The sequence below is a fragment of the Ranitomeya variabilis genome, chromosome 3, assembly GCF_051348905.1.
Source record: "Ranitomeya variabilis isolate aRanVar5 chromosome 3, aRanVar5.hap1, whole genome shotgun sequence".
NCBI classification, from domain to species: Eukaryota; Metazoa; Chordata; class Amphibia; order Anura; family Dendrobatidae; genus Ranitomeya; species Ranitomeya variabilis.
In genome coordinates this window covers 117066133-117090659 of record NC_135234.1, presented here as the reverse complement: position 1 = coordinate 117090659, position 24527 = coordinate 117066133, and the positions used below count along the sequence as shown (strand labels likewise).

General features: G+C 48.1%; 1 protein-coding gene across 2 annotated transcripts in view; it reads left to right on the top strand.

Moving 5' to 3' along the window:
• The first annotated feature begins 339 nt into the window (after positions 1–339).
• ZFX (zinc finger protein X-linked) overlaps positions 340–24527 on the top strand; it is a 36808-nt gene continuing 12620 nt past the window's right edge. The window contains exons 1-2 of one of the 2 annotated variants that reach the window (XM_077294585.1): positions 340–686; positions 21137–21233. In XM_077294585.1, coding sequence (XP_077150700.1) covers positions 21167–21233 — 67 coding nt within the window. In that variant the 5' untranslated portion in view covers positions 340–686; positions 21137–21166. Of the gene's footprint in view, positions 687–19773; positions 19878–21136; positions 21234–24527 lie in introns of those variants that run through there. The other variant, XM_077294586.1, reaches the window with a different exon arrangement.

Genomic DNA, 24527 nt, shown 5'->3' with positions numbered 1-24527 from the left:
ATTGTGGATTATATGATGGATTATTGTAGATTATATCACAGGTTAATGTGGATTATATGAAGGGTTATTGTAGTAGACTATATTAATGGTTAGTGTAGATTATATCACAGGTTATCGTGGATTATAGCACAGGTTATTATGGATTATATGACAGGTTATTGTGGATTATATGCTGGATGCCGTGTTTCTACAGTAGATTTCCACGTCTCTGGAGGGAGTCTCACATATTGGGGTGATGTGGGCCACATCTGGCTCCAGCACAGGAGCCGCTCCCTGCACGGTGCGGTTTCCCTGCATGCTGCCGTCCCATGTGTCCAGCCCTTCTCTCCGGGTACACGCGGGGCTCTCAGGCCGCGGCCTCCTCCGCCCTCCCCGCTCTGGGCCCGGGCCTGGCCTCTGTGCTGACAGCAGCCCGTGTGCTCTGCGGCCTCCCCCTTCCGCATTTTCCTGAGGCTCTGCGGCAGTGACGTCTCCGCTGACGGCGGCCCGGCCAGGAGAGCGGCGGCTTTTCCTCTCCCTCCTTCCCCCCTCTCTTTCTCTCTCAGCCATCGCTCGGCCCCTCCCTTTCTGCCTGTCGCACTCGCTCTCTACCTTCCCCCTCCCTTCGAATCAGCCATCGCGAACAGGCCTAACAGACCAGGAGCCCCGGTGCCGGTGCACGGAGGGAATCTCTGCAGTGTTCTCAGGTGAGGCCGCGGCGGGAGCGTGTGCGGAGGCCTGGGCGGGCGAAGAGCGCGGTCGGGGGGAATCTGCAAGGCCGAGGAGGCGGCTGGCAGCGCTGCAGCCTGGGCTCTGCCACGAAAGTGTGCAGGGAGGACCCGTTAGCGGCGCCGCCTCGTCCCCGGTGTAACGCCGAGCTGCTCCCACGTTATCGGTGACGCCGCTGAGGGGAGGCACAGGCCGCGGCCTTGTACGGCCCGTCTGTAGGCCTGCGTCCGACCGCCCGCCCTTCCAGGCCTCAGAGGAGGCCGCAGCTAGGCCCTGGTGGGGGCGGCGGCGCGGGAATGGCGGGCGGCGGCGCGGATTTGTCTTTACTGCCTTATCGCACACGACATGTAATAGTGTGGAGGGAGCTGTGACTGGCCGACACGCTGCTCAGTCGTGACACAAGGCTGATACTTGATAAACTGTATACGATGCGGTGAAAGCAAGATGGCGTCGGCCCACATGCGGCGTGTGAGGGGAGCGCCGCCATCTTGGATCACTGAGGGAACAGGCGGCGGAGGAGGGAGAGAAGGAGAGCGGCCTGATCACACCCGGCCTGCCCTGGGGCCGAGGCGGGACCGAGCGGCGGACACTCCCTCCTGTCACTGACTGTTGTACACAGCTGTCTTCTACACGGGACCGTGTACAGCGGTGTCCTAACCCGGGGGGGGGGGCACAGTATACAGCGGTGTCCTAACCCGGGGGGCCCCAGTGTACAGCGGTGTCTAACACAGGGGGCCACAGTATACAGCGGTGTCCTAACTCCGGGGGGGGGGGGGCCACAGTATACAGCGGTGTCCTAACTCCGGGGGGCCCCAGTGTACAGCGGTGTCCTAACCCCGGGGGGCCCCAGTGTACAGCGGTGTCCTAACTCCGGGGGGGCCACAGTATACAGCGGTGTCCTAACTCCGGGGGGCCACAGTATACAGCGGTGTCCTAACTCCGGGGGGCCCCAGTGTACAGCGGTGTCCTAACCCGGGGGGCCCCAGTGTACAGCGGTGTCCTAACCCGGGGGGCCCCAGTGTACAGCGGTGTCCTAACTCCGGGGGGGCCACAGTATACAGCGGTGTCCTAACCCGGGGGGCCACAGTATACAGCGGTGTCCTAACTCCGGGGGGGCCACAGTATACAGCGGTGTCCTAACTCCGGGGGGGCCACAGTATACAGCGGTGTCCTAACTCCGGGGGGCCCCAGTGTACAGCGGTGTCCTAACCCGGGGGGCCCCAGTGTACAGCGGTGTCCTAACCCGGGGGGCCCCAGTGTACAGCGGTGTCCTAACCCGGGGGGCCCCAGTGTACAGCGGTGTCCTAACCCGGGGGGCCCCAGTATACAGCGGTGTCCTAACCCGGGGGGGCCCCAGTGTACAGCGGTGTCCTAACCCCGGGGGGGCCCCAGTATACAGCGGTGTCCTAACCCGGGGGGCCACAGTATACAGCGGTGTCCTAACTCCGGGGGGCCACAGTATACAGCGGTGTCCTAACTCCGGGGGGCCACAGTATACAGCGGTGTCCTAACCCGGGGGGGCCCCAGTGTACAGCGGTGTCCTAACCCGGGGGGGCCGCAGTGTAGAGCGGTGTCCTAACCCGGGGGGGCCGCAGTGTAGAGCGGTGTCCTAACCCGGGGGGGCCACAGTGTAGAGCGGTGTCCTAACCCGGGGGGGCCGCAGTGTAGAGCGGTGTCCTAACCCCGGGGGGGCCCCAGTGTACAGCGGTGTCCTAACCCGGGGGGGCCTCAGTGTACAGCAGTGTCCTAACCCCGGGGGGGCCCCAGTGTACAGCGGTGTCCTAACCCCGGGGGGGCCCCAGTGTACAGCGGTGTCCTAACCCGGGGGGGCCTCAGTGTACAGCGGTGTCCTAACCCCGGGGGGGCCCCAGTGTACAGCGGTGTCCTAACCCCGGGGGGGCCCCAGTATACAGCGGTGTCCTAACCCCGGGGGGGCCCCAGTATACAGCGGTGTCCTAACCCGGGGGGCCACAGTATACAGCGGTGTCCTAACCCGGGGGGGCCTCAGTGTACAGCGGTGTCCTAACCCCGGGGGGCCCCAGTGTACAGCGGTGTCCTAACCCGGGGGGCCCCAGTGTACAGCGGTGTCCTAACCCGGGGGGGCCTCAGTGTACAGCGGTGTCCTAACCCCGGGGGGGCCCCAGTGTACAGCGGTGTCCTAACCCCGGGGGGGGCCCCAGTGTACAGCGGCGTCTAACCCGGGGGGCCACAGTGTACAGCGGTGTCTAACCCGGGGGGGCCTCAGTGTACAGCGGTGTCCTAACCCCGGGGGGCCACAGTGTACAGCGGTGTCCTAACCGGGGGGGGGCCCAGTGTACAGCGGCGTCTAACCCGGGGGGCCACAGTGTACAGCGGTGTCTAACCCCGGGGGCCCAGGTGTACAGTGGTGTCTAACATGGGGGGCCCCAGTGTACAGCAGGGTCCTAACCCCGGGGGGGCCCCAGTGTACAGCGGTGTCCTAACCCGGGGGCCCACGGTGTACAGCGGTATCCTAACCCGGGGGTCCACAGTGTACAGCGGTGTCTAAAACGGGGGGCCTCAGTGTACAGCGGTTTCCTAACCGGGGGGCCACAGTGTACAGCGGCGTCTAACCCGGGGGGCCACAGTGTACAGCGGCGTCTAACCCGGGGGGCCACAGTGTACAGCGGTGTCTAACCCCGGGGGCCCCAGTGTACAGTGGTGTCTAACATGGGGGGCCACAGTGTACAGCGGTTTCCTAACCGGGGGGGGCCCAGTGTACAGCGGCGTCTAACCCGGGGGGCCACAGTGTACAGCGGCGTCTAACCCGGGGGGCCACAGTGTACAGCGGTGTCCTAACCCGGGGGGGGGGCCTCAGTGTACAGCGGTGTCCTAACACGGGCCGCAGTGTACAGCGGTGTCCTAACCCGGGGGGGGGGGGGCACAGTGTACAGCGGTGTCCTAACACGGGGCCGCAGTGTACAGCGGTGTCCTAACCCCGGGGGGGGCCACTGTGTACAGCGGTGTCCTAACCCCGGGGGGGGCCCCAGTGTACAGCGGTGTCCTAACACAGGGGGCCGCAGTGTACAGTGGTGTCCTAACCCCGGGGGCCCCAGTGTACAGCGGTGTCCTAACCCGGGGGGCCGCAGTGTACAGCGGTGTCCTAACACGGGGGGCCGCAGTGTACAGCAGTGTCCTAACCCCGGGGGGGCCACAGTGTACAGCAGTGTCCTAACCCGGGGGGGCCCCAGTGTACAGCGGTGTCTAACACAGGGGGCCGCAGTGTACAGCGGTGTCCTAACCCCGGGGGGCCCCAGTGTACAGCGGTATCCTAACCCGGGGGGCCGCAGTGTACAGTGGTGTCCTAACCCCGGGGGGCCCCAGTGTACAGCGGTATCCTAACCCGGGGGGCCGCAGTGTACAGCGGTGTCCTAACCCGGGGGCCCCAGTGTACAGCGGTGTCTAACCCCGGGGGCCCCAGTGTACAGTGGTGTCTAACACGGGGGGCCTCAGTGTACAGCGGTTTCTAGCAGGGCTGTGGAGTTAGTAAGCCACAGTTGCGACTCCGACTCCTGGATTTTATCAGGCTCCGACTCCCACTACTTCATAAATGGCCAATTCGTAACAATAAATTTACTGTTGTAAAATATTATCGTGCTTATTCAGTTTCTCACCATCATATAAGTAATCAGACCACTTAGGCCATGTTCACACGCTGCGGTTTTTACCGCGGAACCGCCGCGATTTTGATGCTGCGGGTCCGCAGCAGTTTCCATAGCGTTTACATTAACATGTAAACCCTATGGAAACCGCAAACCGCAGTGCACATGCTGCGGGAAAAACCGCGCAGAAACGCAGCGGTTTACAACCCGCAGCATGTCACTTCTTTGTGCAGAATCGCTGCGATTCTGCACCCATAGGAATGCATTGAACCGCTTACTTCCCGCATGGGGCTGTGCCCACGTTGCGGGAAGTAAGCGGATAATGTGCGGGTGGTACCCGGGGTGGAGGAGAGGAGACTCTCCTCCAGGCCCTGGGAACCATAAAATAGTGTAAAAAAAAAGAATTAAAATAAAAAATGAAGCTATACTCACCTCTCAGCGCTGCCCGCGGCCGCCCGGTCTCAGTTGCTGTGCCGAACAGGACCTGTGGTGATGTCGCGGTCACATGACCGTGATGACGCCGCGGTCACATGACCGTGACGTCACGAAGGTCCTTGTCGGCACAGCCGCTTGCAGCGCCGGGGAGATCGCGACGTCAGAGGGTGAGTATAAGGCCAATTTTTATTATTTTTTACATTACTATTGATGCTGCATATTGCTGCATATGCAGCATCAATAGTACAGCAGTAATCCCGCAGCGGAAACCGCGGAACAAACCGCGATAAATCTGCAGGGATAACCACAGCGGTTTTGCCCTGCAGATTTTCAATTCCGCTGCGGGATTAACCCGCAGAGGAACCCGCAGCGTGTGAACATGGCCTTAGAGCAAAAACTATATTTATTAGAATACAATTAGAATATAGCAAATAACTTTTATAAACTTTTCTAAACTCTTGTATGTAAATATGCAATAAACACTGTTATGCAGTTAATAAGAAGAAATCTATAAATTTGTCCTCAGAAAAGTATTGCCTCTGTCAGATCCTCCTTCAGGATGTCCTCAAATCTGATCTAATTATTTTGAAAGCAGAGAACAACCTCTCTACACTAACTTGGGTTGGTGGCAAAGCAGTAACCACTCGGGCAACATCTCTGACAATGTCAGGATACAGAGGAATCGCTTGTTGCACTGTTATTTTTGATGAACGGTCACATTTCTCAGTTTCTTTTAGTGCACATGAAAAATTCTGCTGAAATGTACTGGCTGTGTTCTTTGATGGGGATGACTCTTCTTCTATGCGGGAACACTTTGCACGGTCCTTGTGATCCAAATATTTTTCGAAATTAAATTCTTCATCAGTTGATGAGGGTGACGATGTGGCAGGACGACCAAATTCTTCTTGTTCATCCTGACTGTTCTGCAACCCTTTCATCCTTACTGCTATTTCAAACAGAGCTTCTTTTCCTTTAGTTAGCTGTTGATCATCTAGAAGAATCCGATGCATTGGGTCTACATAAACAGCTGCCAAAAGAATGTTATTTTGTAATAGTAGCTCCTCTCTCCGTTTCATTGATGTAGCAATGCCACTTGCAATTAACCCTCCTCTTTGGGACAGGCGAAACATTAGGTTCTTCCACTCCTTTAAGAAAATACCTGGAGTCCTCTGCTTGTAATTTTTTAGTCACTGTAAATGGGTGCTCTAGCAATTTTTCCAGCTCAGTCACCTGATTCCACTGACTTTCATTTAGCGTCAGTTGAGGGTTAGCCATGTCTACAAGAAAGGTTTTCAGTTCAACCAAGCGCTGAATCATTAAGTAAGTACTGCCCCATCGTGTGGCTTGATCAATAATTGCCCCTTTTCCAGCACGTCTCTTCAAAATTGAGTCAACTTTAGGGGTTCTGGCAACAGTAGCCAATTTTCTCACCTTGCCAATCAGTGCAGCAGCATGTCCTTCTTGCAGACTGTCTCTTACAGCCAGCTGTAGCGTATGCACAACACAGCGCATGTGATGAATGAAAGAACGTATTGACACAGTTTCAACAAGATCATCTAAACTATCATGTTGCTGTTCATCTGAAGTAACTTCAGTTTGCTCCTCAGTTACAATACTGTGTTCCTCCATTTCAAACATTTCTGTGTGTGTGGACCCAGAATGTTCTTCTAGCTGCTGGTCACCATCATTACTCTCATTCATTAGCTTAATAGTACTTATCATATTTAAAGCATTGTCAGTTACGACAGAAAGAACTTGCTCTTTTTTAAGTTCATAGTCTTGCAGATCCTTTTCCACCAAGACCTGGAGAAACTCACTGGTGTGATGAGCTTTGGTGTCTTTTACTGCCAATATCTTGGTAACTATTTCTTTTTTTGTCACAAACAAATCGGACATTGATGGCAAAATAGTTCACTCTGTGACGTGTGCAGGCATCCATTTTAAGAAACAGAAAGCATCCCTTGAGAGTTTTTTAAGTTCTTCCTTTTGTTTAAAAGCTTCTTCGATTACTAATTTTCTAATACTCTCTCTCTCCAGAGAAACACCAAGCTTGCGGGCCATTTCCCCATTCAGACACACAAAAGCTGGTCGTGAAAATAATGAAATAGGCACACTATCCTTTACAACAAGCTCTATGATCTGTTTTTTAAATATATCGACTCTCATTGTCACAGTAACTTTGTCACTGACAAAATATCTTGCAACTGATGGCTGCAAAGGTCTCTGCTCCTTTGTTTGGCTGGAAGAGCAGGGCACTGGTTCATTGGTTTGGATGCAGTCTTTCTCATCCACTGCTTTCAGTACTTCTGGATGAAAGCGCTGTAAATGTCTCTTTAGATTAGAAGCTCTGGTAGGAGCATTTTTATCTTTGCCTGAATATGCACTGATTTTTGCTTCACAGCATTTGTTTTCGTCTGGATCATTTGTCATACACTGACAGACATAATGTTTTCTATCTTGAGTGATGGTGAAATGTTCAAATACAGCTGATTTAATGTGACGCTTCTTTGACAGTCTCAGGTTTTTAATTCTGCATTCACAATCCAAATGACAATTGTTTTTCCTAAAAACAATTGTACAAAATTATTGCCAGGTCATACAACTGATATAGTGGTCAGTAATACTGTTATTCCTCATGTACTCACAGTTAACTGATGCAAAGTTTGTTGAAATTATAATACTTCTTACAGTCTTCCTCTTCTGAGTAGCAGCTGTGAGATGCTTGGAAGACGCACACCTAGTAAACATCTAGTCTAGAGGAGGAGCTTTACTACTAAGAATTTGCAACACATTTTCACTTTCAGTTTCATACATTGTAAGTAGGGGGGTTGGGGCAACATGAGGTTAACCAAGTATAAGATTAGATAAGGGCAGTGGAGAACAGTGACACACAAGAAGTAAGCGTACTGTCACACAGTGCAATTTTGATCGCTACGACGGTACGATTCGTGACGTTCTAGCGATATCGTTACGATATCGCAGTGTCTGACACGCAGCAGCGATCAGGGACCCTGCTGAGAATCGTACGTCGTAGCAGATCGTTTGGAACTTTCTTTCGTCGTTTGATCACCCGCTGACATCGCTGGATCGTTGTGTGTGACACCGATCCAGCGATGTGTTCGCTTGTAACCAGGGTAAACATCGGGTAACTAAGCGCAGGGCCGCGCCTAGTAACCCGATGTTTACCGTGGTTACCAGCGTAAACGTAAAAAAAACAAACAGTACATACTCACATTCCGGTGTCTGTCCTCCGGCGTCTCAGCTTCTCTGCACTGTGAGCGCCTGCCGGCCGGAAAGCGGGCACAGCGGTGACGCGGTGACGTCACCGCTGTGCTTTCCGGCTATGGTGCTTACACAGTGGAGAGAAGCAGAACGCCGGGGGACAGACACCGGAATGTAAGTATGTAGTGTTTGGTTTTTTTTACGTTTACGCTGGTAACCAGGGTAAACATCAGGTTACTAAGCGCGGCCCTGCGCTTAGTAACCCGATGTTTACCCTGGTTACCCGGGGACTTCGGCATCGCTCCAGCGCCGTGATTGCAACGTGTGACCGCATTCTACGACGCTGGAGCGATAATCATACGACGCTGTGACGTCACGGATCGTGCCGTCGTAGCGATCAAAATTGCACTGTGTGACAGTACCCTAAGAAATGTCTCTATCTCCAGCAGTAAATATAAAAAGAACCCGGCACTCAACTTTAGGTGGATCTCTTTTGATTTTATTAACAAAAGAGAAGCTAAACGTTTCGGCCTGGCTTGGCCTTCTTCAGTAACGTGCTGCCTGTTGTAGCAGTGATAGGTGGTGCAGTAATGATCGGTGGACACCGCGTCGCCAGGACATACTTACTCCACGGCTCTCCACAGGCAGCGCACGGTCTTTCTGACCCAGCCACAAACGGATCCTGTGAGCCAGGAAATATCTTCCTACTGATCATAAGCACTGGCAGATCATTACTGCACCACCTATCACTGCTACAACAGGCAGCACGTTACTGAAGAAGGCCAAGCCAGGCCGAAACGTTTAGCTTCTCTTTTGTTAATAAAATCAAAAGAGATCCACCTAAAGTTGAGTGCCGGGTTCTTTTTATATTTACGTCAGGTGTGGGATCCTACCCGGGCACCCTCACAGGGTAGTGCATACGGTTCTTCCTCTCTATCTCCAGCAGGACTGCTTATCACTGTTGTTCATAGTTTGATAGAACATATATATTCAAGTAACGTTTATAAAATTCATATGAAAGTTCAATTATGAAATATTAATACATTTTTTTTAAAGCTGGAGTCGGTACATTTCTACCGACTCCAACCAAAACTAACTCCGACTCCACAGCCCTGGTTTCTAGTCCGGGGGGCCACAGTGTACAGCGGTGTCTAACCAGGGGGGCCACAGTGTACAGCGGTGTCTAACCCGGGGGGCCACAGTGTACAGCGGTGTCTAACCCGGGGGGCCACAGTGTACAGCGGTGTCTAACCCGGGGGGCCACAGTGTACAGCGGTGTTTAACCCGGGGGGCCACAGTGTACAGCGGTGTCTAACCCGGGGGGGCACAGTGTACAGCGGTGTCTAACCCGGGGGGGGGGGCACAGTGTACAGCGGTGTCTAACACGGGGCCACAGTGTACAGCGGTGTCTAACACGGGGCCACAGTGTACAGTGGTGTCTAACACGGGGGGGCCTCAGTGTACAGCGGTGTCTAACCCGGGGGGGGGGCCGCAGTGCACAGCGGTTTCTAGCCCGGGGGGCCACAGTGTACAGTGGTGTCTAACACGGGGGGGCCTCAGTGTACAGCGGTGTCTAACACGGGGGGGCCTCAGTGTACAGCGGTGTCTATCACGGGGGGGGGGGGGCCTCAGTGTACAGCGGTGTCTAACCCGGGGGCCACAGTGTACAGCAGTGTCTAATGGGGGGGGGGCACAGTGTACAGCGGTGTCTAACACGGGGGGGGGGGGGGCCTCAGTGTACAGCGGTGTCTAACACGGGGGGGCCTCAGTGTACAGTGGTGTCTAACCCGGGGCGGGCACAGTGTACAGCGGTGTCTAACCCGAGGGCCACAGTGTACAGCGGTGTCTAACACGGGGGGGCCACAGTGTACAGCGGTGTCTAACACGGGGGGGCCTCAGTGTACAGCGGTGTCTAACATGCCGGGCGCAGTGTACAGTCATATCACGGGGGGGCCGCGGTGCCTAACACGGGGGGCTGCAGTGTACAGCGGTGACTAACACCCGAGGCACGGTACCCAGGGATCTATAACATGTTGTACGCTGCGATATATAATATGTAGGGCCTGAGTGATCTCTGTATATCATACAGTGGTATAAATACACATATACCCCCACACCAGACCCGGTCACACCCTGCAGACACCCACACTGGGTCTGTGCCTTTCATATCTCAGTCCGTAGAAGGCAGAATTCATCCCTATCACAGACAGGACATCCTCTGGGTGTACAGACAGAAAATGCACAATTTACAAGGTCTGCAAAGTCCCTTGTGTGACTGTACTGAGCATGTGTGTGTCCGCTCCCATTGACAGTGAATGTGGCAGCGGTAACTCATGCATGCTACCGAACCCTGTTCTTGTGAGAGGTAGCGGTAATGGCAGGATTGGATAGGTGAGAATTCTCATAATCATGCAAATCCCTACCACCCTTCTGATTAGCAGGCCCTGCGACATCACTGTGGTGTGAGGCATATATGACAGCTTGCCGAGCCAACTAATAAGAAAAAGTGCCAGTGAAGAGGATGTTTTCAGGGCTCTGGTCCATCGTGCACGGGTGACTGATTTGACAGGAGCGTCCTGCAGATGTTTTTGCTTAAATCTAGTGCTACACTTTTGTGACAGCACTTTTTGAAAGGACCTGTTAAAGTCAAACACTGGCCAATCTTTCTTGAACTAATTGTTTGACCCCAATGAAATAAAAAAAAAAGCTTAAACTCACCTCCCGTACTGGTGCCGTTCCAGCGGTGTCAGCACTCGCGTTCCTGGGGTTCTTGTGCTGTTGTTGTGACAGGTGACCCTAGTGTCCATTCTGCGCTGGCGTCACTATCCCCGCCTTTTATTGAATTGAACATTAAGAGGAAGTCCGGGCTGCAGCTGATCTCTCGCTTCCTCTTCCTGTTCAATTCGAGCGCAGCGGGGACAGTGACACCAGCGCTGATTGGGCGCTGAGAACACTGTGGGAACGTCGCCTGCACAGGAGGGAAGGGAGTATAAGCTTTTTTTTATTCAACTGGGCCAAATGTGGGGTATAATAAGAAGGGGTTGTCCTAGTAGTGGAATTCCTGCTGCTCCTAAGAGTATTCCATTTTTTGTTTTGTTTTTCTTCATTTAAAACCCACAGTACGGTTCCAGCGATATGGGCCTTTTTATTTAGTGCTAATTCTTCTATTTTTTACCAGAGAGCATGGCTAAAGGCTGAGTCACACATAACGATATCGTTGCAACGTCACGCTTTTGGTGACGTAAGCAACGATCCCGCTAACGATCTCGTTATGTGTGACAGCGACCAACGATCAGGCCCCTGCTGGGAGATCGTTGGTCGATGGGAATGATCAGGACCTTTTTTTGGTCGCTGATCACCCGTTGTCATGGCTGGATCGGCGTGTGTGACGCCGATCCAGCGATGTGTTCACTTGTAACCAGGGTAAATATCGGGTTACTAAGTGCAGGGCCGCGCTTAGTAACCCGATATTTACCCTGGTTACCATTGTAAAAGTAAAAAAAAAAACCACTACATACTCACATTCTGCTGTCTGTCATGTCCCCCGGCGACCACAGGGTTGACTGTGTCAGCGCCGGCCATAAAGCAGAGCACAGCGGTGACGTCACCGCTGTGCTCTGCTTTATGGCCGGCGCTGACACATTCAGTGCAGGGAAGCTCTCGGCAGCAGCGCGTGCATTACCAGCCGAAAGCAGTTTTAACCCTGTGGATGCCGGGGGACGTGACAGACATCAGAATGTGAGTATGTAGTGTTTTTTTTTTTTACTTTTACAATGGTAACCAGGGTAAATATCGGGTTACTAAGCGCGGCCCTGCACTTAGTAACGCTATGTTTACCCTGGTTACCCGGGTGCTGCAGGGGGACTTCGGCATCGTTGAAGACAGTTTCAACGATGCCGAAGTCGTTCCCCTGATCGTTGGTCGCTGGAGAGAGCTGTCTGTGTGACAGCTCTCCAGCGACCACACAACGACTTACCAATGATCACGGCCAGGTCGTATCGCTGGTCGTGATCGTTGGTAAGTCGTTTAGTGTAACGGCACCTTTACGAGATTTTCTGGGGGCGTGACTTTAGGCTGTACTATAATATTACCTTGTGAGCCCCCTGGCCTTGTAAACATATAAGAATTAGCTCTCGATAAAAACAGTATCTCTGGACCATACGGTGGATTAAAAAAAAAACAATACTCGGGAGCAGTGGGACTAAAATAAGAGCAAAATCTGGTCACTTTTTCTTTCAAATGATCTTTGTATTTTATGTTTTGACAATATAACCAAGAATATAGTCAAATATATCATCTCAGTATGTTAAGGGTATGTGCACACGATCAGTAAACACTGTGGGTTTGATGCTGTGTATTTATGCAGCCGCCAAATGTTACAGCATAGTGGATGGGATTTCAAGAAATCCCATGTCCACTATGTGTCCACAGAGGCCCCTGGATCACCCGCGGAGAGGGACATGAGGTGTCTTTCCAGACTGCAGCATGCCAATTTCACTTGCGGAGGCACTTAGTCTCCGCAAGAGAAATTTCACCCATAGAATGTATTGGACGTGGTGAATCCGCACAGTTCAGTGATCACTTGTGTTCAATAGGAGGCAGCACTTTGGATGCAGGGAACATGCACTACGTCCAAAGCCCTGCCACTCTGTATCCTGAGCACCCGTCCTAACAGATCACATAACAATGAACTAATAGAAAAAAACAAACACTATGAGGCACATGTACAACAGAAAGGTAAGGATCAGGAATTAAGAGGTCATGATGTATTATTATATATATATTATCCAAAAGAATAACTGTAGCTTGTTGTCCATATGTTAGGCTTTGTTCACATGTCCAGTAATCATCGTTTAGAACTGATCCAGCAGCAATCTATTGACCAAAAAGTTGTGCGGACACAAAAAATAAACGATTTCGATTGTATTTTATTTAAACATTGAAACCAATGGAAACGGATTTGTTAATTGGTCTTCTGTTTTTCTCCCATTTGAAAATAATCTGTTGGTTTTTTTTCTTACTGGAGGAGGAAAAATAAATATGTAACATATGCTACTGGACATGTGAACTGTCAAGTAATAGTCAATTTGAAACTGATCCAGTAAGCAAAAAACAAATCTTTTTCAAATAGGAGAAAAACAAATGGCTAATTAACAATATCTGTTTTCCATATGTTAAGATTTTCAGGTGGACAAAAAAAGTTGTGTCTGCAGAACTGATTGCTGCTAGATCCTAGTTCTAACTAATGATTGCTAGACATGTGAACCTAACGTAATCCCAGGTCCCAGAGAATTTAGTTTAAAGGCCGAGGTCACACTTGCTGCATAGAAATACATGCAGCCGCACGCTCCGGTCCCGAGTGCTGGCGGCCATGCCGCGTATCGATGTGAGTTTCTCGCATCACACTCACAAGTGTGACTACTGCCAAAGGGTGTATCCGGGACTGTATGGAAAAACAAAAAATGTGCCTAATCACTAACAGGCAGGTACAGTAATTGCAACTTACCTACCAGTTGTGCACAGTGTCGTTCTTCCCCAGCATGGAACTGTCACGTGCACACGCTGCAGATTACTCTGCAGATTTTTCCAGACTGATTTTGGTAAGTCTGCCTGTAACCTGCACTGCGGATTTCCTGCGGATTTGCCGCGATTTTTTTGCGGATTTTGTTCGGATTCTCGATGCGGTATTACACCTGCGGATTCCTATTATGGAGCAGGTGTAAACCGCTGCGAAATCCTCACAAAGAATTTACATGCCGCGGAATAAACAACGCTACGTTTCCATGCGTTTTGTTTTCCATAGGTTTACATGGTACTGTAAACGCATGTAAAACTGCTGCAAATCCGCTGCGGATCTGCAGCAAAATCCGCAACGTGTGCACATACCCTCAGATACTGCTCCTGCCAGGGCTTCAGCTGCCTCTACTGACGCGGTGGGGCGTGACTTCCGACATTCTGATTGACAGCCGGCTCCTCCAATTAGGCAGCGGGAATCCAGCTGTTAATCAAAATGACGTTGGAAGTCCCAACCCATCAACAGAGCAGAGCGGAAAAGAAGCCTCCGCTCTGTCAGAGTGACGTCAGCAGAGGCAGCTGAATCTCCAGCAGGAGCACCTGTGACCGCTCTGTTCCGGGGAAAAACTGTGCCTTGCACAACAGGCAGGTAGGTAGCAACTACCTGCCCATTAGCACTTAGGCACATTTTTTGTTTTTCATAAAGTTCCAGCTATACCCTTTTAAGGAGTTGTGTCACAAATAAAAGGTATATTTTAATCAACAGATCTTGGAATAAAAATACTCCACAATTGGATGTTTTTTAAAAAAATGTTCCCGTGCTGAGCAAATCTTATAAATGTGCCCCTGCTGTGTGCTGTGTAATGGCTGTTTGTGACCGTGCAGGGACAGGTCGCAGAAAGCAATACAGAGTATACTGACAGCTTGGTATCACAGCCTCTATGTTTGAGGTAAACTTTTGTTTAAAAAACAGGCAGTGAAATGTTTTAGCTCACAAAAAGAATCAGCTGTGATCCCCGCTGTCTTGTCTGTACACTCCTTTCCTTCCTCCCCTGCCCAGGAGCTGTGGTATAATCAGACCATGTTCCTGTACGGTCAGACACAGCAATTACACAGTACACAGCAGGGACACATTTATAATATTACCTCAGCGCAGGAACATTTTTTTAACACCTCAAATTGTGGAAATTATTATTCCATGATCAAAAATTAAAATATACCTTTGTTTGTGATGCAAGCCCTTTAAGTGTCATGTAAGACAATAGTGACTTGCTTATTGTTTGCAAAATTATCTACTTGGGATAGAAATTCCAGGTATGGTATGTGTCTTTTTTTTTTTTTTTTAATCTGGTCACTTTGGACCTGGTGACTAGTCCTCTTTCAATTCTTCAGGGGACTGCACAAGGTTAAAATAATATTTTTAAGATTGTAAGAAAACACAAATTCATCACGTTTAACCTATAACCCAACATGTTGATCTAGAGCAGGGGTCCCCAACATGTAGCTCGGGAGCCACATGTGGCTCGCGGTCCCATGAATTGTGGCTCGCGGCTGTCTGTCAGCTTGGTGAATTAGCTCCAGTTCTAGCAAACAGGTATGAAGAGCACATCTGAAAATGGTGGATTTTGTGAGCAGCCCTGTACAGAAGAGCAGATCTGGATACACATATACTGGTCTTAGGGGTTTTGAGATGATTTAAGTATGGTACGCTGGAGACAAGATGATGCCACCTGTCAGAGAAGATGTTTGAAGCTGGATGTGACAGTGTCTTGGGAGTGCTTTATAGGAGAATACTGAATGGGGGGTCTTGTAGGAACCCCTGGATCTTTGTATACTGCTTTGGCGTGATTTTTGTGGAAAAGCTTTAGTAAGGCTACGTTCACATTTGCGTTGTGCGCCGCAGCGTCGGCGCCGCAGCGCACAACGCAAACAAAAACGCGGCAAAACGCACGCTAAAACGCTGCGTTTTGCGCCGCATGCGTCGTTTTTGCCCGCAAGTTGGACGCAAAAAAAATGCAACTTGAAGCGTTTCTTGCGTCCAACGCTTGCGGCCATGCGGCGCAAAACGCAGCACAACGCATGTCCATGCGCCCCCATGTTAAGTATAGGGGCGCATGACGCATGCGGCGCCGCTGCGGCGCCCGACGCTGCGGCGCTGACCGCAAATGTGAACGTAGCCTAAGGCTTCTTTCACACTTCAGTTGTTTGGCGTCAGTCTGCTCCGACATAGTGACGGATCCATCACAATTGTTGAGAAAACAATTCTAACGGATCCGTTATTTTTACGGATCCGTTACTTGGGGGTTGTCTGGGAAAAGTATCTACTTTTTGGAGCATGCGCAATTGAAAAAGCGGATTGGGGCGACGGATCCGCCGAAATGACGGTCGCGACGGATCCGTCGCCCATAGGTGCCATTTTGGCGCAGACAAAAAACGTTATAATAGATGACGTCCGCCAAATCTTGATGGATCCGTCACATGGCGGATGGAACGGACGACCATCCGCCACAATCCGTCGCTAATGTATGTCTATGGGAAAATAGCGGATCCACCAAAAAAAAATGGCGGATCCGCTATTTGAGGAAAATGGCAGTTTCAGACTGACGCCAAAAGACTGAAGTGTGAGAGGCCTTAACCATTAGGCTGTGTTCACACGTTGCAGATTATTCGCGGTTTTTTCGCGGTTTTTCCCTATAAAACCGCAAATAATCTGCTTATATTATGCATCCTATCATTTTTAATGAATTCTGCACTTTTTGTACACATGATGCGTTTTTTTCCGCGGTAAAAACGCATTGCGGTAAAAAACGCAGCATGTTCATTAATTTTGCGTTTTTTTTGTGGATTTCCCACTTAAAATGCATTGGGAAATGTCCGGAAAAAAACGCATCAAAAACGCACCAAAAACGCGGTAAAAACGCCCAAAAAACGCATGCCGTTTTCTAGCAGATTTCTTGCAGAAAATTTCAGGTTTTCCTCAGGAATTTTCTGCAAGAATTCCTGAACGTGTGCACATAGCCTTATGCCTGTGGGGGCTTTGGTTGCCACTATTGTGAGGGGGGCGGGAGCTGAATGTGGCTCCTGCCCCTCTCTCAGAGCTGAATGTGGCTCTCAAGGTCAGAAACGTTGGGGACCTCTCATCTAGAGGAAGGCAAAATCCTAATGAGGCAAATTCTAATTGCCCCATATTATAGGAACATTACTTCCCAACTTCACATTCAGCAATCGCACTAGTTCCCTGGATCATCATCTCATCACAGAATCTAGTGCCCATAACTTGTCATAAAACTGTATTTTTTCAACAATATCATCCAGGCCTCCTTGTACCTTTCTAAGGCTACGTTCACATTTGCGTTGTGCGCCGCAGCGTCGGCGCCGCAACGCACAACGCAAATAAAAACGCAGCAAAACGCATGCACAACGCTGCGTTTTGCGCCGCATGCGTCGTTTTTTTCATTGAATTTGGACGCAGCAAAAATGCAACTTGCTGCGTCCTCTGCGCACCGACGCGGGCGCCGCAGCGAAGCATGCGGCGCAAAACGCAAGTGCGCCGCATGTCCATGCGCCCCCATGTTAAATATAGGGGCGCATGACGCATGCGGCGCCCGACGCTGCGGCGAGGACCGCAAATGTGAACGTAGCCTAATCAACAACTAGAACTTGTTTTGCAGAGGATTGTATAATCTCACTGCTCATACAGTGAAAGAATTGTGATGATTAAACCTTCCTTCCTCTGGACGTAGAGGATACCCCCTTGTGATAGTTGCAGGCCTAGGTGTAAAAAGATCAATATACAGATCTCTGTACTGTCGCCTCATATATTTATGCATTGTAATAAGATTCCCCTAAACCTTGGATTTTCAAAACTGAATAACCTCAGGTTTTGTTAACCTGTCTTGGTATTTCAGTTCCTTGGTCTCTCTTCTCTGTGACTGTTCTAGTTCAGCCATGTCCTTATACACAGGAGCCCAAAATTGTGCAGAGTGTTGTAAGGGTGTGTGCACAAGATGTCTTTTTCTGGTGGCCCATAACATCCCTTTTTCAAGCTGAAGATGCTTCAGGAAACTCTCCTTTTCACTCTGGTTTTGTACACCTGAAGTGTTTTTTTTTTATATAGTTTTCTGAGCGCTTTATTGACATTTGTGGGCTTCTTTCCAGCATTCTTGGCGCATCTTTTAAACTGGAGGTTTCTCTTTTTTTTTCTTTGATCTCCATTCAGCTATGAAGTAACTACTAGTGTTTTTTGAAGCAAAAAATTTGACAAAACTCTGAGATGCCTGGCATTTTCTAAGCCGTTCCATTGACTTGTGGAAATCGCCTGAGGAATGGTCAGCTCATGCCTTTGGAAACCTAAAACAGTTAAAGGGAACCTGTCACCGCGTTTTTTTGATATGAGATTAAAATATGGTTCAGTAGGGCCTGAGCTCTGCTTTACATTAGTACCTTTCATATCCCCTGATTCCCCACCTTTGCCGAGAAAATACTTTAGTAATCTCTCTGTTTTCATCCGGTTCGGTCCAATAGGCGGGGCCTAATTGCCGATTCTCCCCACCTCCGGCTTTGCTCTACGAATCTTCTTTCCGGCGTTGTTTTCTACGCCTGCGCATTCAAGTGGCGTCTCGCGCATGCGCAGTATGTTTTGCCCAACAGTGGGCAAAGTATTCAACTTATTGCGCATGCGGCGGCATTTTCCTTGACGTTCTGTGCCCCGGAAGTCTTTCTGTGCTTCTGGGGCACAGAGCATAGGGTGAAAAGCCAGTGCATGTGCAGTAATGATTTCATGCTTTGCCCACAGTTGGTCAAAGCATACTGCGCAGGCGCTAGACGCTAATGCAATGCGCAACTGCAAAAAATGACCGGGATCTGTGCTATTCACAGATCTAGTTACGTTGACACGCCGAGGAGCGGGGGGAGAGACAGCGATTAGGCCCCGCCCATCGGACTGGGGTAATTGACAGACGAAAACAGAGAGATTACTACGGTATTTTCTCTGCAAAGGTGGGGAATCGGGGGATATGAAAGGTACTAATGTAAAGCAGAGCTCAGGCCCTATTGAACCATATTTTTTATCTCATATCGAAAAAACGGGGTGACAGGTTCCCTTTAAGACACCCAGAGTATGAACAGCAAAGACTTGTTTTAGAGGAAAAACTATGCTCTTGTCACGAGCATCTATTCCCCTTTGAATTCTTCTCATTATTTTATTTGTCTTGGCAGCAGCTGCTTGGCATTGGTTAATAGAGTTGATTTTGCTGTCCATCAATACACTCAAAGCTTTTTCGTATTTTTTTTAGCATATAATTATATATTGTATTTCCTCTGCTTAAATGCATGACTTTACATTTATCTACATTAAACTTCAATGTCCATTTCTCGCCCTAAATCTCCCACTTTTATAAATCTTTCTATAACATCAAACTATCCTCTCTGTTGATTGCCTTGCAGAGTTTAGTATCATCACTGAAAAATATTATTACTGTAATCTCTCTACAAGTCGTTACTCATCCTCCCAGGGTCCAGCGCTGCCTGTTTGCCTCACATCGGTCTTTTACTGCAGTGGTGACATCGCAGCTACAGCACTTTTTACCACTGCAGCAATACTGGTGTTTGTGGGCTGTTATATCTCTTTTTAGATTTTGTAATTTCCATCTTTATGATGATTTTGTTGGACATACAAGAGGCTTTTAGTATTAATTTAGACCCCATTTAAATTACACAAGACAGGCCGCGCTACATTCATCACAGTAGTCTATGCTATGAGATAACCTTAGCACCTTTTACTATACATATTGAACATTTTTCCTTACACCACCTTAGCTTAGCTTTAAATTACACTAATAATAATAATCTTTTTTTTTTTTTTTTCTATATATATATAGTGCGAACATATTCTGCAGCAGAGCTTTACAGTTTGCACACATTATCATCACTGTCCCCGATGGGGCTCACAATCTAAATTCCCTATCAGTATGTCTTTGGAATGTGGGAGGAAACCCACGCAAACACGGGGAGAACATACAAACTTCTTGCAGATGTTGTCCTTGGTTGGGTTTGAACCCAGGACCCCAGCGCTGCAAAGTTGAGCCGCCGTGCTGCCCATTTTGCTCCACAATTATGGGGCACACCATTAATGAAACCCTATTGAAAAAAAATATTGCCATTCAGCTAAAATACATAGATTGAAGTTAAAAAAAAAAGAGTTTTTTTACTTTTGTTTGTCAACAGTCCCTGATATTCCTAATGTCCAAATATGTACCGAGAACTGTGTTATACATAACGTAAAGTTTTCTTGTACGCTTTTTTCCAGAGAATGCCAGCCCTGAGGGAGGAACACTTTCCAATCTCTTGTATGCTGGGCTCTCACATCCTCATTTCACGGTGTGTGTAAAAGCTATGATTTCTGTACCGATTGTAGGTCTCTGGAATTGAACGAATAGCTGCTGTATGCCTATGAGGTGTGTGGTTCAGGTCTGGAGATGTGCGGGCGCTTTGGGCATTACTGTCCGTGTATGGACTGTATAATACGTTTATGTGAACGTACCCCTAGGCCAAATTCACATGACACCACGATGGCCGTGGTGTCCAGCAGGCGTTCCCTACAGCCATCACTTAAGCAAAAGGGAGGTCTTGTGGAGCGCTTACTGCATGGAAGTGTGTGTCAGCAGTGGGGAATATGCTAGATTAAAATCTACGCTTTGATGTTCATGCCGCTGCTACTACCTTGTAGAAAGTTGTGTTTCAACTTTTAAAGGGTTGTCCTGACCCAAATGAAAAGTCTGCCATCTCTCTGTGTGACTGCAGACTTATGAAACCTCCCAGCGCATGCACTGCACCGAGACCGGAGGGTATATGTGCGTTATGCATACTCCCGGAGCCTGACCAGTGGACGCTGCCTCGTTCCATTTTCATACACTTGTATTGAGCAAAGTCGCACCCTGCCTAGTGACCTGGCCATCCAGTGGGCATGGGGTAATTATATAGCACTGTGCACTTACAATTGCTCATTTTGCCTTTCTACCCAGATAATTCTTCTGTTTTCTCAGCTGTCCCTGCAGAAATCATTCCCCTCTTTACCTGCTGACCCAGCTGCTCCGCCCCTTTGTCAGAGACTTTTGCAGTAACTCATGAGTCATACAGGGAAAATGTACCTCCTGTTTCTAGATAGAGCTTAGAAAGATTCAGCTAGTCTGTTTTTAATCACGTCATGTCATAGACCTAATGGAAAATAAAATAATTAACTGGGTAGAGAAGCTAAATGAGCAATTGTAAGTACATAGTGCTATGTAATATGATTACTGCAATATATTAAAAGGATAACACTTTTGATGGGAGTGCTTCTTTAAGGCATGGAGAGATATAACTGCATGCTGGGCAGTACAATTTCCAAGGCCCTGCAATATCATCCTGTACTTAACTTGGTATCATCATCTTAGCAAAACTATCACCTGATTGAGTCTTTCCACCACGAATGTCAGATGAGAAAGTGTCTGTGGGCTACATGTTATAACGCTGCCCATCGTAGCATCGCTGATGTTCTCTTGTATATAGGAATATCCCTAACAATGTTGGAGGTGTCACGTTTTACACACTTTGTGAATGGATCATCTTGGTAATTGTACATTTTTTATATTTTACAGAATAAAATCAGCTAATGATTGTTCAGAGTCATGGAAGAAGATGTGGCCGAGCTTGCTCTGCGAGCAACAGAACCGCATGCCTTTTTTCATACTTCAGGTACTTCTAGATTCTAGTACTACATGATTATATTTCCAGTACATGAATACATGTATATTAAGCACAATATAGTAATGAAGAACATTTAATATGAAAGTGGGATGAAAATGTAAGTAGAAAAAACAAATGGCTTCTTCGTTAAATAAAAGTGATTTACTAAAACTGTAAGGAAACTAAAGAATCATTTCTACTGGAGTAATTACATGTAGTGTCTGTCGTTTCCTATCTTTTTGCCCATACCTTTCGTGCAAATGCAAGTCAATCAGTTTCCCTTTGGAGAAACATGAGGAGACTGATTCATACATGTAGCAATATCCTATGGCCACATACACATATCAGTCAGCAAGTGGGCAGATTAAGTACGATTATATGTGTCACTTAGTCTCTCGCTCTTACCTCCCAAGCACCCAGAATATTGAGCTTGGTGTTATAAAAGCCAGACTCTCAGCTTTTTATTGATACCAACAAATAAGCACTAGCTGTTTATTTTCTAGAAACGACATGCACTTAAAGGCAAGATACATTTAACCCCTTTACCCCCAAGGGTGGTTTGCACGTTAATGACCGGACCAATTTTTACAATTCTGACCACTGTCCCTTTCTGAGGTTATAACTCTGGAACGCTTCAACAGATCTTGATGATTCTGACATTGTTTTCTCGTGACATATTGTACTTCATGATAGTGGTAAAATTTCTTTGATATTACCTGCCTTTATTTCTGGAAAAAAAAACAGAAATTTGGCGAAAATTTAGCAATTTTCCAACTTTGAATTTTTATGCCCTTAAATCACAGAGATATGTCACGCGAAATACTTAATAAGTAACTTTTCCCACATGTGTACTCTACATCATCACAATTTTGTAACCAAATTTTTTTTTTTGTTACGGAGTTATAAGGGTTAAAATTTGACCAGCAATTTCTTGTTTTTACAACACCATTTGTTTTTAGGGACCACATCACATTTGAAGTCATTTTGAGGAGTCTATATGATAGAAAATAACCAGGTGTGACACCATTCTAAAAACTGCCCCCCTCAAGGTGCTCAAAACCACTTTCAAGTTTATTAACCCTTCAGGTGTTTCACAGGAATTTTTGGAATGTTTAAAAAAAATGAATATTTAACTTTTTTTCACAAAAAATTTACTTCAGCTCCAATTTGTTTTATTCTACCAAGGGTAACAGGAGAAAATGGATGCCAAAAGTTGTACAATTTGTCTTAAGTACGCCGATATCCCATATGTGGGGGTAAATCACTGTTTGGGCGCATGGCAGACCTCGGAAGGGAAGGAGCGCCATTTGACTTTTCAATGTAAAATTGACTGGAATTGAGATGGGACACCATGTTGCATTTGGAGAGCCCCTGATGTACCTAAGTATTGAAACCCCCCACAAGTGACACAATTTTGCAAAGTAGACCCCCTAAGGAACTTATCTAGATGTGTGGTGAGCACTTTGACCCACCAAGTGCTTCACAGAAGTTTATAATGCAGAGCCGTAAAAATAAAAAATCATATTTTTTCACAAAAATTATATTTTCGCCCCCAATTTTTTTTTTCCCCAAGGGTAAGAGAAGAAATTGGACCCCAAAAATTGTTGTGCAATTTGTCCTGAGTACGCTGATACCCCATATGTGGGTGTAAACCATTGTTTGGGCGCATAGCAGAGCTCGGAAGGGAAGGAGCGCCATTTGACTTTTCAATGCAAAATTGACTGGAATTAAGATAGGACGCCATGTTGCGTTTGGAGAGCCCCTGATGTGCCTAAACATTGAAACTCCCCACGTCACACCATTTTGGAAAGTAGACCCCTTAAGGAACTTATGTAGATGTGTTGTGAGAGCTTTGAACCCCCAAGTGTTTCACTACAGTTTATAACGCAGAGCCGTGAAAATAATTTTTATTTTTTTTTTCACAAAAATTATTTTTTAGCCCCCAATTTTGTATTTTCCCAAGGGTAACAGGAGAAATTGGACCCCAAAAGTTGTTGTCCAATTTGTCCTGAGTATGCTGATACCCCATATGTGGGGGGAACCACCGTTTGGGCGCATGGCAGAGCTCGGAAGGGAAGGAGCGCCTTTTGGAATGCAGACTTAGATGGAATGGTCTGCAGGCATCACATTGCGTTTGCAGAGCCCCTAATGTACCTAAACAGTAGAAACCCCCCACAAGTGACCCCATATTGGAAACTAGACCCCCCCCAAGGAACTTATCTAGATGTGTTGTGAGAGCTTTGAACCCCCAAGTGTTTCACTACAGTTTATAACGCAGAGCCGTGAAAATAAAAAATATTTTTTTTTCCCCACAAAAAGGTTTTTTAGCCCCCCAAATTTTTATTTTCCCAAGGTTAACAAGAGAAATTGGACCCCAAAAGTTGTTGTCCAATTTGTCCTGAGTACGCCGATACCCCATATGTTGGGGTAAACCCCTGTTTGGGCGCATGGGAGAGCTCGGAAGGGAAGGAGCACTGTTTTACTTTTTCAACGCAGAATTGGCTGGAATTGAGATCAGACGCCATGTCGCGTTTGGAGAGCCCTTGATGTGCCTAAACAGTGGAAACCCCCAATTCTAACTGAAACCCTAACCCAAACACACCCCTAACCACACCCCTAACCCAAACATGCCCCTAACCCTAATCCCAACCACACCCCTAATCCCAACCACACCCCTAACCCCAACCGCACTCCTAACTCCAACACACCCCTAATCCCAACCCTAACCACACCTCTAAATCCAACACACCCCTAACACTAATCCCAACCATAACCCTAACCCTGACACACCCCTAACCCTAATCCCAACTGTAAATGTAATCCTAATCCTAACTTTAGCCCCAACTCTAACCCTAAATTTAGCCCCAACCCTAATCCTAACTTTAGCCCCAACCCTAATCCTAACTTTAGCCCCAACCCTAACTGTAGCCCCAACCCTAGCCTCTAACCCTAGCCCCAACCCTAGCCCCAGCCCTAACCCTAATGGGAAAATGGAAATATATACATTTTTTTTATTTTATTATTTTTCCCTAACTAATGGGGTGATGAAGGGGGGTTTGATTTACTTTTATAACGGGTTTTTTAGCGGATTTTTATGATTGACAGCCGTCACACACTAAAAGACGCTTTTTATTTCAAAAAATAATTTGTGTCTCCACATTTTGAGAGCTATAATTTTTCCATACTTTGTTCCACAGTGTCATGTGAGGTCTTGTTTTTTGCGGGATGAGTTGACGTTTTTTTCGGTACCAATTTGGGCATGTGATATTTTTTTGATCGCTTTTTATTCCGATTTTTGTAAGG